Source organism: Nomascus leucogenys, chromosome 10 (genome assembly GCF_006542625.1).
Source record: "Nomascus leucogenys isolate Asia chromosome 10, Asia_NLE_v1, whole genome shotgun sequence".
Classification (NCBI taxonomy): Eukaryota; Metazoa; Chordata; class Mammalia; order Primates; family Hylobatidae; genus Nomascus; species Nomascus leucogenys.
In genome coordinates, this window is record NC_044390.1 from 41,928,275 (window position 1) to 41,942,301 (window position 14,027).

At 55.5% G+C, this 14,027-nt stretch overlaps 1 protein-coding gene across 2 annotated transcripts; it reads right to left on the reverse strand.

The window, feature by feature from the left end:
• Positions 1-201: 201 nt before the first annotated feature.
• SCN1B (sodium voltage-gated channel beta subunit 1) lies at positions 202-10,132 on the reverse strand. Of its 2 annotated transcripts, none has more exons than XM_030820199.1 (6): positions 9,718-10,132; positions 7,902-8,068; positions 6,865-7,105; positions 1,395-1,536; positions 947-1,018; positions 202-856 (listed from the first exon to the last, which is right to left on the reverse strand). In XM_030820199.1, the coding sequence occupies exons 1-5, from the start codon at positions 9,755-9,757 to the stop codon at positions 952-954; spliced, it is 657 nt and encodes a 218-aa protein (XP_030676059.1). In that variant the 5' UTR covers positions 9,758-10,132; the 3' UTR covers positions 202-856; positions 947-951. The 2 variants fall into 2 exon arrangements, with proteins under 2 accessions (XP_030676059.1, XP_030676060.1); XM_030820200.1 differs by lacking the exon at positions 9,718-10,132 and adding an exon at positions 8,815-9,361.
• Between the last annotated feature and the right edge of the window lie 3,895 nt (positions 10,133-14,027).

Below are 14,027 nucleotides of genomic sequence, written 5' to 3' on the forward strand. Positions count from 1 at the left end.
CCCTCCCCGGCACCCCCTCCCTTCCTGGCTCCGTTCCACTCTCCCTCACCCCTGAGCGAATGGCTCCCCCAACCCCGACACAGATCAGGCACTAAGTGGCTTCACCTGTGGGCCCTCAGGTAGGGTCCCTGGAAAGCTGGCTGTAAGATTCTGGGACAGGAATGGGGGGAAGGTGACGGGACTCACAATCGAAACTATGCATCAAGTCCAAGAGTCTTTATTTCATGAACAAAACTACTTCTGTAAAGAGAGACGAGGCTGAATGGGCCCCTTTCTAGGTGGCCACAGTTCAAGGCTGGTGAGAGTGGGCGAGGTTGGGCCGGGGCAGGAGTGCATTACAGGGACGGGGGACCCCAGGTCCAGCCGGAGGAAGCGGGAGGGGAAATGATGCCGGGGAGGGGGAGTCGGAGTGGGTCCCAGAACCCCCTGCCCCAAACTGCTCCAGCCCATCATCGCGACCCCTGCCGCCAGGCAGGGAGGAGGCGGGGAGGGGCTGGCCCCAGAAGTGCGTGTCTGAAGCGGCCAATGTGTGCAAATCAGCAAGGAGGAGGGGTGCGGGGCCGCTGCCCCCACCTCACCGCCCCCCTCCCCAAACAGGCAGCAGAAGCAGGGTGGGGGCAGCGGCAGTATTGCTTTACCCATCATGCATGGCGGTGCGCAGCCGGAGGGGCAGGAGCTGGAGGAGGCGAAAGTGGGGGTGCGAGCCAAGCCCCCTGCCCCCTCCCACCCCAGCGGCTCCGTCGGCAGGACTCTGAGGCTTTCTGGGGCCCAGGAGTGGCCACCCCCACACTGGGGGCAGGCAGTGCCTGGAGAGTCCCCATTAGGGCTGGCTCTTCCTTGAGGCGGGGCCCAGGGCCTGAAGGGGAGCAAGAGAGGGGGAATTAGGGACCTGGGGGACTTCGGCCCCTCCCAATCCTCTTCCCCTCTGCCCGCCCATCCACCTTACCAGGGCTATTCGGCCACCTGGACGCCCGTGCAGTTCTCTTTGCTTTCGGAGGTGATGGCCAGGTATTCTGAGCTGTGGAGGAAAGGCCAGGTATACAGTGACCCCATCATCAGACCGACCCAACCCCCAGGGGATGAGGGAAGGTAGCAGTCTCCACCCCAGGAACACAGGGCTCCTTAGTTAGAGAGAGAAGGAGTCTGTGGGTGGACTCCTCAGGGTCTTTGAGGAATCTAGCTGGGAGCCTGGGCTCCTGAGTTAGAGGGAGGAAGGGGCTCGGTCTGACAACCCCTATCCTGTGTCTGACAGGGAGCGCTCCCCTCTGGGTAGTACTAAGAGATGGCGCCCTGGGCCGCTCCGCTGCCTCCTCCCTGCCCGGGCTCCGGAGTTCCTCTCTGGCAAGTGTGATGGTGCCCTGGGTGCCCTCCCGCCTCCCAGCCACCCTACTCACGCGTTCTCTTGTGCAGCAGTCTCCGTGGCAGCAGCGATCTTCTTGTAGCAGTAAATCATCTCTGCCACGAGCCATATGGTCAACACCACAATGAGCACATACATCATGATCTCAGACACGATGGATGCCATGTCTCTGTTGGCTGCAGGGGCCAGGCAGGGTTAAGGGGGTAGCCCAGGCTGCATGACAGCCTGAGTGTGCTGTGAGCTTGGACAAGTGGCTCAACCTCCCTGGGCCTGGTGTATGCACTGTGATTATTAATACCCAGCCTTGGGTAGGCCTGGTGGGGGTCACCCTCAACCTACCTCCCTGTGTAACTCGAGGGCACATCTGTGTCATTCTGGAGGCCCTCAGCACAGTGCCTAAAAGCCTTAGCTCTGCAACCAGAAGGCTCAGGTTCAGAGGCTGGCTCTGCCACTGGCCAGCTGTGTGACCTTGCGCCAAGTGACTCAATGTCTCTAGGCCTCTGTTTCTTCAATTGTAAAATGAATACCTCCTTCATCAGAGTGCTGTGAGAATTAAATATGCTTTAAAATCCTTAGAATAGTGCTTGATCTATAACAGCACTCAATGAAGGTTCAGTTTTATTATTATTATTATTATTGTTCTAACTGGAGCAGTAAAGCCTAATGGTTAACAGCCAGGGCTCTAGGGCCAGACTGCCAGGGTTCGAATCCCGGCTCTGCCTCTTACTAGCTGTGTGACCTCAGGCAAAGGACTGCACCTCTCTGAGCCTCTGTAAAATGGAGATGGGAACACTCAGACCCTCTCACAGGGTTGCTGGAGAGGAAATGAGTTAACATCCGTAACATGCTTGGAGGAGCACGCAGCCAGCACTGCTGAAGTGTTGGCTATTTTCCGGAAACCCTACATCCTCTCTACAGCACTGGCCCTGCCAATTGCCAGCTTCTCCTTGAGCCTAAATTTAAACTGTAAAGGGAACGTGTTCAGCCAGGGGACCAGAGTCAAAAGCCACTCTGGTGTCCTCGGCTGGATTTCCTAGGTGTCCATCCCACATCTCTGGCCCCCTCCTAGATGGCTGAGATCCCATTTTCCCTGCTGTCCTCAAATGGCCTCCCTCTGCTGTGAGTGGGGCACTTTCTTTGGCTCCACCCTGTGCAGATGGCACCAGTGCTTTCTGGGCCACAGTAAGGGAGGGAGAGGGGCTGGATGCTCCCCCTGCCTGCCCTGCCCCAGCTTCCCTTTGGGAGGAGCTGAGATAGGGTTTCCTTCTCATTCCTTCCTTCCTTCATTCATTCTTTTCAACAGACTTTATTTTTTTAAGAGACAGGGTCTTGCTCTATTGCCCAGACTGGAGTGCAGTGATGCAATCATAGCTCACTGCAGCCTGGAACTCCTGAGCTCAAGCAATCCTCCTGCCTCAGCCTCCTGAGTAGCAGAGACTACAAGTGTGCATCACCAGGCCAGGTGAATTTTTTTCCTTTTTTTTTTTTTTTTGGTAGAGATGAGGTCTCACTATGTTGCCCAGGCTGGTCTTGAACTCCTGGCCTCAAGAAATCTTCCCACCTCTGCCTCCCAAAGTGCTGGGGTGACAGGCATGAACCACTGCACCTGGCCTCCACAGACATTATTAACGTGTCTCATGTAGTGGGCGCCTGCTGTCAGTCAAGCTCTGTGCTAAATTCTTTATCCAACCATCTCCTTGATGCCTCGGAAAGCCTCAAGGACGAGCACATCCTGGCTGCCCATAGTGGCTGGTCTCAGGAACCACTCTGGGCTGGATGCACACCGGATAAAGCCCCGTCATCGGAATTTTTGCCCCCACTCCTGGAACTCAGTGCCCAAACGGATTTAGGTAACACGGCATCTCACAGGCAGCCCGCAGATCTGAAGGCCAGCCGCAACTCTGCAGGCCGGATTTCTCACCCGCCTCAGACACTGCTGTGCCTCAAGACATTTTCCACTCATGTTGTGTGGATCCAAAATAGTATTACTGTCCCCATGGGTCCCTATCTGCCTGCTCCTACCACAAGTGGGCAGCCCCTAGCAGCTTCCCAGCATCTTCTTCACCTCTTCCAGGTCAGTGAAGTTCTCACCACCATGACCCGTCGCCTCCACCTATGGAAATGGCATGGCTCACTCCTCAGGGGTCATTACCAGGAGGCAATATAGGTCGAAGGGCAATACTGAAACTGCAGCGAGATGGTGGATAAAAATAATAAAAAGGTCAGTGTGGTGGCTCATACATGTCATTCCAGCACTCTGGGAGGCCAAGGTGGGTGAATCACTGGAGGCCAGGAGTACGAGACCAGCCTGGTCTACATAGCGAAACCCTGTCTCTACTAAAAATACAAAAGAATTAGCTGGGTGTGGTGGCACTCGCCTGTAATCCCAGCTACTTCGGAGGCTGAGGCAGGAGAATCGCTTGAACCCGGGAGGTGGAGGCTGCAGTGAGCCAAGATCGTGCCACTGCACTCCAGCCTGGGTGACAGAGGAGACTCTAACTCAAAATAATAATAATAATAATAATACGCCAGGCATGGTAACTCACGCCTGTAATCACAGCACTTTGGGAGGCTGAGGTGGGTGGATCACCTGAGGTCAGGAGTTCAAGACCAGCCTGGCCAACACGGGAAAACCCCGTCTCTACTACAAGTACAAAAATTAGCTGGGCATGGTGGCGTGCACCTGTAATCCCACCTACTTGGGAGGCTGAGGCAGAAGAATTGCTTGAGCCCGGGAGGTGCAGTGAGCTGACATTGTGCCACTGCACTCCAGCCTGCCTGGGTGACAGAGCGAGACTCCATTGCAAAAGTAATAACAATAAGGAATGGCAGGCAGTGCTAACAAATACAGTAATATTGTAGTATTGTGGGTAATGAAAAAATACAGTAGCACAGTGAGTCGTGTTAAAAATACTGTAGTATCAGGGGTAATGATGAATATAGTATAGGATAGAATGGAATGTTTTTAAATGCTACAATAGGATCGATTTTTAAAATACTATAGCATAGCATCGTGGGTAATAAAAATACCCGCCATGGTGGGGAATGTTAAAAATACTCTAGTATGATGGATTATAATAAAAATACTGTAGGCCAGGCGTGGAGACTCACTCCTGTAATCTCAGCACTTACGGCAGCTAAGGAGGGAAGATTGTTTGAGGCCAGGAGTTCGAGGCCATCCTGGGCAACATAGCAAGATCCAGTCTCTACAAAAAAAAAAAAAAATAGCCGGGTGTAGTAGCTCACACCTGTAGTCCCAGCTACTTGGGAGGCTCAAGCAGAAGGATTGCTGGATTTTGGGAGTTCGAGGCTGCAGTGGGGTCCCAGCCTGGGCAACAGAGCAAGACTTGGTCTCTCTTTAACAAAAAACAAAAAACTGTTGTGTTTGGCAATATTATGATAGCATAATATATTGTGTAATATAAAATATACTATAGTGGGTAATATAAAATACTATAATATAGTGGATAATGTTTAAAAGGCAATACTACATATGGTGGGTAAAAAACACTAGAACTGGGTGGATAGTGCAGAAAACACAAACTCTGCAGGGCCAACATAAGGAACTGCATACGATGGTAAATGCTGGTAAAAACACGGGCTCTGGGATGTAGTGTGATACAGTGGACAATCCTAAAACAGAGAGGCTCAGGCCAGGCGCAGTGGCTCACGCCTGTAATCCCAGCACCTTGGGAGGCCAAGGCAGGTGGAGCATTACCTAAGGTCAGGAGTTCAAGACCAGCCTGGCCAATGTGGGGAAACCCCATATCTACTAAAAATACAAAAATTAGCTGGGCTTGGTGGCACATGCCTGTAATCCCAGCTACTTGGGAGGCTGAAGCAGGAGAATCACTTGAACCCGGGAGGCGGAAGTTGCAGTGGGCCGAGATCACGCCATTGCACTCCAGCCTGGGCAACAAGAGCAAAACTCCGTCTCAAAAAATAAAAATTTAAATTTAAAAAAAAAAAAAAAGAGGCTCTACTGGGTCATGGCATACAGAGGACACAACACCCTGGCCAATTGCCAAACAACAAGATGGAAAGAACCTGGGTGGCTGAACAGTGCCCTGGAGCCTCCCACCCTCTCCCCATCTCACCTCTGCAGATTTGCAAGAGCAGTAACACAGGTTTTGTAAAGCCCCAGTACCGCAGGCATCTTTGTCACAGCAACTCCGCGGGTGGGGCTCCATCGTCCATGTCTGCGGGTGACCCCCACCCCCCAGCATCGTGACAAACACCAGAGTGGCTCAGACATGTCTGCTGAATTGCATTCTGCTACACTAATTTGACAATAAACGTAAAAATGCTAATTATAAAAAGAAACCCACAGGCTCTGGCTGATCAGAGTACAGTGAATCATACCAAGAACAGAAACACAGTCACCCAAGCTCCTCTGGATTCAAGTCCAGCTCCCAATCACATGACCTTGGCCACATAACCTTCCCTCCCTGAGCCTTGGTTTTCTCATCTGTAAAATGGGGATAGGAAGAGCCCCTACCCCAGAGGGTGGGGAGAGGATTCACTAAGGGACTCCGTGTAAGGCACTGAGGCCAGGACCTGTCTCACGGAAAAGACGGGCAGCGCGTGTTGCCCATGAGGATGTGTGTGCCGTGGCCCTGAGAGACCTTCCTGCCATGGCTTGTAGCTGCTTCAAAGCCTAGGCTGTCTCCCCGACTCTAAGCCAGTGGCCACAGGGCCCTGGACAATTGCAATTGATGCTGAGCAGAAGATGGATCAGAAAAGGGGCAGACCTCCCTCAAAAAAGGGGTCCAGGGTGGCTGAGGCAAAATGATGAGACGTTCGAAAGCGCTGTAGACCCTTGCTGCTCAGAGGGTGGGCCCCACACCTGTGGCCCCTCACTGCCTCACCTGAGAGCTTTAGAAAGGATCCCTGGGCCCGCCCCAGAGGTGTTGAGTGAGACTCTGCAGGCCAGCGCGGCTCCCCCGGGGCAGGAGTGCAGAGGGGTGTGCGGAACTCTGCTCTAGGTGACACGTTCTCTTGCCTCATCACGACAGAGGGCAGCAGGGCTGAGCTACTCAAACAGTAAGAACCGCCACCCTCGCCACCACCTGCAAGGCTCTGCTGGAAGCCGGGCATGTGCCTGCAGCTGCTCAATCCTCATGATCCCCATGATGGAAGAATGGCTCAAACCACACCCCGAGAAACACATCAGATTATTATCCTGGGCGAGCCCAGGACAACCCTTTGGCTCAGAGACAGAAGGCACCTGCCAGAGGTCATACAGCACAGGTGACAGAGCTGCGTTCTATACCCGGAGTGTCTGTGGGGGAGAGGCATGCTTTGACCTCTCCGTGGGCTGGAGGGAAACAGAGGCCAGAGCTGGAGTGGGCGAGAGGGGCTGCTCCCCTCCCCCCCAGCCTGCTGCTGTGGGCGGTTGGCTGACCAGGCACAGAGCCAGCCTGTCCTGTCTGCTACCTGCCATCTGTCCCTCCATCTGGCTCACCAGTGGCTGACAGTAAAGGGGCAGGCAGCGCCCGACTCACCTTTGTCCACTACCTCAATGTGGATCTTCTTGACGACGCTGGTGTTGTGCTCGTAGTTTTCGAAGAAGAGCAGGCGGTAGACGTGGCACTCGTAGTCGCCTGAGTGGTTGTAGGTGACGTTGGTGATGAAGATAGACAGATCCTGCAGGTCTTTGGTGCCCCGGCTGCCATTCCACACCACGCGGCCCTCGAAGCGCTCGTCCTCCTCCAGCTGCAACACCTCATTCTCATAGCGGAGGATCTAGGGGTAGCCAGGGAGGGGAAGGTGTCACTGCCTGGGCCTCTCTTCCCTCACCTGACCCTGATTCTGTCCCCTGCCCTGACACCCACAGACACAGATGGCACACAGATGGGCTCAGATGCCTTGACCTCAGGCAGGGAGGGCACAGGGGTGGGGGACTAGGATCACGCCTGGAGTCATCCAGACCCCGCTTTTGCCTCTAGCTGAGATGCACACGCGCGCACACACGTTCCTCAGTCATCCTCCCAAGCCCCATCTGGCCTCTAGGCCATCATTCTCTGCAGTTCTTTCCCAGCCACCAGACACACTCCTCCAGCAGAGACAGGGCAGCTTGATTCCAGCAGCTGGAGACCCCAACTCTCCAGCACATCATAGAAGTTTATGGTTCCCTCACCGATATGTAATGCAAAATACACACATATTTTAAAGGAGGTTAAAAAAAAAAGTTCTATCTTCCTTCCGTAATGCCTATCAGAGACATTGTTTGCTGGTGCCAAATAAGTCCATTGACATTTATTTCATGCCAACCATGTGCCAGGTGTGTCAATGCATTCAGTCCTCACACAAACCTATGGGCTAGAGACCACCGCCACCCCGTCTTTACCGAGGAGGAAACTGACTTTCAGAGAGGCTCACTGACTTGGCCAAGGTCACCAGCTGGCCACTGGTGGAGCCAGAATCTGAATCCAGGTCAGCAATCACAGCATATTGTTAAACAAATAAGCCCCCTCCCAGCCCCACCGCCTCCCACTCGTGGACCCCTGCCCTCCCATGCCCGTGCCCGGCACCCGCACACCTTGACAAACTCCTCAGTGCCCTTCTGGCGGAAGGTCCACTCGGTGAAGGTCTCAGCGTTGGTCTCGCTGCGGCGCTTGCAGGAGATGCAAAGAATTTTGAAGGTCATCCCATACACGGCCTCGGTCTCCGAGTCCACCTCCACGCAGCCCCCGCAGGCTGAGGACACTGTGGGGACAGCAGGCTCAGGTCAGGCAGAGGCACCCATTGCCCTACACAATGCCAGACCCCTCAGAAACCATCTGTTTCCCGCTCAATGATTACCAGCAGACAGGACTGGATGCCAGGCTGAGCCCTGTCACTCACTGCGTGACCTCAGCAAGTCATTCATCTCTGAGTCTCAGTTTCCCTCTCTCTTGTTGAAAGAAATGGTCCTTTGCTTCCAGCAATGGCTGGGCCCATTTTCATACATTAGGTAGGGCCTTGTACATGGGAGGCCCCATAAGTGGGACTGTCAACGTTGCCAGTAACTCAGACTTTTTGCTACCCGAATGCCCCTTCCTCAGAAGTCCCTTGCTGGAGGAACCCAAGCATCTAGGTGGTAGAATGAGAATTCCAGCTAAGTTAGAAGTTTAAGGTGGCAGTCATTTTCACCATTAAATTGCAAAACCAGCTAGTTCCAGGAGAAATGGGTTGGGAGAAAAGAAGGTCTGGGGGTAGGGGATTGTGGGGAGGTGGGCACTGAAACCGGGGCTGACCCACACTCAGCCCCTCTCCCCAGCCCCACAAGCCCCTTTGTGAGCCATCCCCTCCCCATCCTCTCCTGCCTCCATCGTCCCCTCTTCCCCAGGCTCCTCGCCTCTAGAGCTCTTCCCACCCCAACCCCATCCACTACTCAAAGCTTTCCTGAGCTCTCTCCTGCCCCAGGGCTTTTGCACCCCACTGAATTCCAGTCTTAGAATTCCTTCTCTTACCTGGCACCTCCTTTCTGCCTCCCAGCACTCTGTAGCTAACGCTGTGTCTCTTCTGCTGCAGCCCCGTGCTGTCCTTGTCTCCTGATCCTCAGGACTTCTCATCCATCCGCCTCCCCTGCGGTACCTTTCAGACTCCCTGAGGGCCTCTGTCTCAGTTCCTCCTATCTTTGTCCCTCTCAGGGGTCTCTCTGAAGGTCCCTCCACTTTTTGTCCACTCTCTGGGCTCAGAAGGAGACCTCTCCTAATCTCTTCCCACCTTTCCACGTCTATCCCTTTTCAAACTCCATGCCAGATTCTCTCCCGGTGTTCACGGGCACCCCCATCTCCCTCTTCTCTCCATCTCCTTCCGCCTTTCTCAAGTTTCCCTTTCTCCATCGCGCTCAGTCTCTTAACTCTCTCTCTCTCTCTCTCCAATAACCCCTCTCTGTCTCCGTCTCCCCCTTGACCCCCATGTCCCCAGCCTCCCAGCGGACCACTCCGGTGCGCTCCGAGTCCTTCTCTGTCTCTCGCCCCCTTCCTACCGTCTTCATCTCTCCCTGTCCCTCCGTCTTTCCCGTCCCAGTCTCCGGGCGCCGCCTTCCCCCCACCCCCCTCCCGCGGCTGTGGGTGTCACATTGCAGCCTGCGGGGCTCCGGGAGCAGCTGACTCCGCGTTTCCTCGCCCCCGGCTGGGCGCCTGCAGCCGCGAAGCTGTGCCAGCTCGGTCCCCCCGCCCCGCTGGAGCCCACTCTCACCTCCACTGCCCTGCCCAAGCCCGGCTCCCGCGCGCACAACTTCTGAAGCTGACTTGGCGGGGCCCGGGGATGGGCCGGGGGTGGCCCTAGCGCGGCTGCCCCGAGTCCCGAGCGCCACTCCTGCCGCCCCGCCAGTGCCCCCGGCCGCTCGCCCCCCCCCGCGCACTCACCCAGTGCCGCGCCGACCACTAAGGCCAGCAGCCTCCCCATGGCTGCGCGGCGCGTGCTGCGCCCCTCTCTCGGGCCGCCGGTATTAATAGCGGGTCGAGAGGCGGCGGGACCCGGCGGCGGTTAGAATGTCCCCGGGAGCGCGCGGGCGCAGCAGCTGCGGCTCTGGGACCGGCGAGGGGGGGAGGAGGGGGGGCGCGGCCCCCCCGCTCCGGTTACCGCCGGGGGCCCAGCCCCGGGACCCGGCGTCCGGGCATCCCCGCCGCGCGGGCGGCGGCCGCTGCTCGGGCTGCTGCGCTGGCGCGCGCAGCCGGGCACATCCGCTAGGTGCACCGACCCCGGTCCCGCTCCGGCTCGGGCGCGCTCGGGCGCGGACCGCGGTCTCCTGCGCACTGCAGCGGCGGCGGCGGCGGCGGCGGCGGCGGCGGCGGCCTAGGAAGGGAGGAGGGAGGAGAGGGAGGGGGCGGGATGAATCACCACTGGGGGAGGGCGCGGCCGCCCAGCCTTTGCCGCAGCGGCCCGGGAGGCGCCCGCTGCACCGGCCTCTCCGGGTGGCGCAGGGACCGCGACTTCTGGGAACGGGGAGGGTGGTCTGGGTGTCTCCGACCCCGCTGGGGCTCTGAGGACCACCCCACCACCTTCCCAGGGAGTCTGGAAAGGTCACCCCCAGAGTCACAGGAGGACTTAGAGCGCAGTTTGGGGGCCGGGTTTCCGACTTCAAATGATGGAGGTCATCCTCAGGAGTTCGAGAGGGCGAACCTCCAAGTTATCTCCCCTGAGCCCTGATATCCTGGCCTGGGGGGTCAACGTGCAGGGACCCCAAGTAGGCATTAGAGGAGGGTAGGGGGCCGTCAGGCTAGGACTACAGCTACAATCCAGACCTCACCCAAGCAGGCGGGGCACCCTGGAGAGAAGCAGCCCCGGGAATATGGAGGTGCTGTTTCAGGAGGAGGACCCCTTCATGATCCCCTGCACCCCTTTATGTCCCTGATGTCACCTTCTACCCCTCTTTCCTCCCACTCTACTCTGGCTGTTCAGGTCCTCCTGCTGTTCCCAACACAGGGAACCCATTCCTGCCTCAGGGCCTTGGCCCCAGCTCTCCCCTCTGCCCCTGCTCTCCCCCCCTTACCCCCCCCTCCCGGGCCTCCATGGCTCCAATGTCACCTTCGTCAGGTCTTCTGTGTCCCTTCAGGGTAAACTGCCTCCCCCGCTCCTAACTTGACCTCCTTTACTCTTGTTGAGTGTTTTCCACAGCAGCCTCATTACCTGACATTATGTTCTTCCTCTTTTTTTTTTTTTTTTTTTTTTTTTTTTTTTGAGACAGGGTCTGGCTCTGTCGCCCAGGCTGGAGTGCAGTGGCCAATCTCTTCTCACTGCAACCTCCGCCTCGCGGGTTCAAGCGATTCTTCTGCCGCAACCTCCCGAGTAGCTGGGAGTACAGGTGTGCACCATCATGCCTGGCTAATTTTTTAATTTTTTAGTAGAGACAGGGTTTCACCATGTTGACCATGCTGGGATGACAGGTGTGAGCCGCTCCCCCCGCCCCCGCCATCCCAGCACTTTGGGAAGCCAAGGCGGGGGGGCGGGCAGGTCACCTGAGGGCAGGAGTTCGAGACCAGCCTGACCAGCATGGTGAAACCCCGTCTCTACTAAAAATACAAAAAAATTAGCCGGGAGTGGTGGTGGGCGCCTGTAATCCCAGTTACTCGGGAGGCTGAGGAAGAAGAATCGCTTGAACCCGGGAGGCAGAGGTTTGCAGTAAGCCAAGATCACGTCACTGCACTCCAGCCTGAGCAACAAGAGCGAAACTCCATCTCAAAAAAAAGGCCGGGCGCAGTGGCTCACGCTTGTAATTCCAGCATTCTGGAAGGCCGAGGTGGGCGGATCACGAGGTCAAGAGATCGAGACCATCCTGGCCAACATAGTGAAACTCCATCTCTACTAAAAATACAAAAATTAGCTGGGCGTGGTTGCGCATGCCTGTAGTCCCAGCTACTCGGGAGGCTGAGGCAGGAGAATCGCTTGAACCCGGGAGGCAGAGGTGGCAGTGAGCCGAGATCACGCCACTGCACTCCAGCCTGGTGACAGAGTGAGACTCCATGTAAACAAAAAAACAAAAAACAAACAAAAAAAATCTCCCAGGTGAGGATACTGTCTTGTGTACCACCATGTCTCTTGCACCTTGAACTGTTCCTGGCACATTGCAGGTACTCAATCAACATTTGTCAAACAAATAAATGAATGCCAATGTTCACTAAGTCCTTGGGATTTGCAGAACCCACTTCTACTGCCCCAAACCTTCAGCAAGTTCTATTATCTCCATTTTATAGATGAAGAAACCGAGGCTGGGAGAGGGCCGTGCCCTTGCCCAGAGTCATGTAGCTGGCCTAGGATGGATGTGAAATCCTGCCCCAGCAGTGGTGAGTGGCCTGTCCTACCAGTAGGTTCTGCCAAATGGAGAGAATGGAGGTGGGAGTTCTGGGCTGTCAGGACCAGGGTGGGAGTGAGACTCTCGGCTGAAGGGTCACTACCCAGATCCTAGACTCCAATTCCGGGTGGGGTAAGGTCTCAGAATCCCCCTGGCCCAGCCCTGCCAGGCAAGAGGAGCCAGGGTGTGGGGCAGGACCATGGCAGAGGGGCAGGGAGCCAGGGACATCCGACACCTCTGTGGTCTAGACTTTTACGCCAGCACCTCCTGAGCTGTGAAATTCCCCCGCAGAGAATAACCCTCTTGCTGTTCCGGGCCCTTCCACTGGTGGGGGATGGTAGGTGAAGGCACAGTGAGGACAGGCCTCAGCACTGGACAGGAGGCACCTCGCAGCCCTATAAGCTATGTTCAGTGAGCACCTACTATGTATGGGCTTGGTGCTGTTCTAAGCATTCTAAGCACTTTACTAACATTAGCTCATTTAATTCTTCCTATAGGTGATATTATTATTATACCCATGTTACAGATATAGAAGACTGAGGCTCAGCGTGGGTACCTTGCCATGATCACACAGCTAGAGCGTAGGAGAGGCTGGCTTTGCCTCCTATGCCACTCCTGATCCACTCTCCAATCCCTCCTCCAGTCCCCTGCTCCAAGCCATCAGTTACGATGATTCTTATAGCCGGGGGTGTGACATGCCAAAGGTGTCTCTGCCCCACACACTCCCTCTGGAACCAGGACAAGGTTTGCATGAGGTGGACCTGGGTTCTTTCTGGACCAGGGACTTTGCCTCCAAGTTCATTTCCTCATCTGTAAAACAGGAATCCAACCAAAGTCAGCCTGAATGGGCTGTGGTGGGGTCCTGAGGGGGTTAGGACCTTGCATGTAAATGTGGAGACCCCAGGGGTCAGGCCTGGAGTCTGCCTCTCTGCTGGGTAGCCTCGGGCGTGTACATCTTTGTCTCTGCCTCATGGAATCACTGTGAGAATAAAATGAACATCAGATCTTGGCACAGAGCTGGGTACGTACGTACTTGGTACTCACTACATGAGTTACTTTTTTCCCTCTATTTTTATGCAATAAGTGTAACATTTATTGAATACTTACTCCATTCCATCTGTGCCAGGCCCTGTCATAAGTAGCCACATTTATGAACTCCTTGAACCTATAATAGTGGTTCTCAAAGTGTGGTCTGGGGCTGGGCATGGTGGCTCACACCTGAAATCCCAACACTTTGGGAAGCTGAGGTGGGAGGATCGCTGGAGGCCAGGAGTTCAAGACCAGCCTGGGCAACATAGTGAGATCCCATCTCCAAACAGAAATAAAAAATTAGCCGGGCATGGTGGCTTACACCTGTAGTCCCACCTACTCAGAAGGCTGAGGTGGGAGGACGGCTTGAGCACAGGAGGTCGAAGCTGCTGTGAGCCATGTTTGTGCCACTGCACTCCAGCCTGGGCAACAGAGACCCTAACTTAAAACAAACAAAAAAACAAAGTGTCGTCTGGGATGGCACCATGAGCATCTCCTGGGAACTCGTTATAAAGGCAGAATCCCAGCCCTGCCCCAGACCTACTGAACCAGAAATTTGGAGGGAGGGGCCTACAGTCTGTTTTTCATCAAGCCCTCCAGGAGATTCTAATGCAGCTCAAGTTTGAGAACCACTCCCTTCTAACAATCCTGAGAGACAGGTACTGCCATTCCACCCATTGCACAGGAAAGGGTACTGGAGCTCCAGGGGGTTGACCTGCTGCAGTTACACCACTGCTAGGAAGCAGGATTTGAACTCCGGCTACCAGAGTCTGTCCTCGGAGTTCCTGTGTTGACCTCAGATGATGTAAAGCTTGTGTAAGATGCTGGGGGATTTCCAGATCGTTTCAGTGACTA

What these genes read in the sequence shown, in the direction of transcription:
- SCN1B (XM_030820199.1), bottom strand. Translation starts at nt 9,757, where the DNA reads ATGGGGAGGCTGCTGGCCTTAGTGGTCGGCGCGGCACTGG. An exon ending in CATTGAGGTAGTGGACAAAG is followed by an intron (nt 1,537 to 6,864) that starts GTGAGTCGGGCG and finishes TGGCCCCTGCAG; the next exon opens with CCAACAGAGACATGGCATCC. An exon ending in ACTGCTGCACAAGAGAACGC is followed by an intron (nt 1,019 to 1,394) that starts GTGAGTAGGGTG and finishes TTTCCTCCACAG; the next exon opens with CTCAGAATACCTGGCCATCA.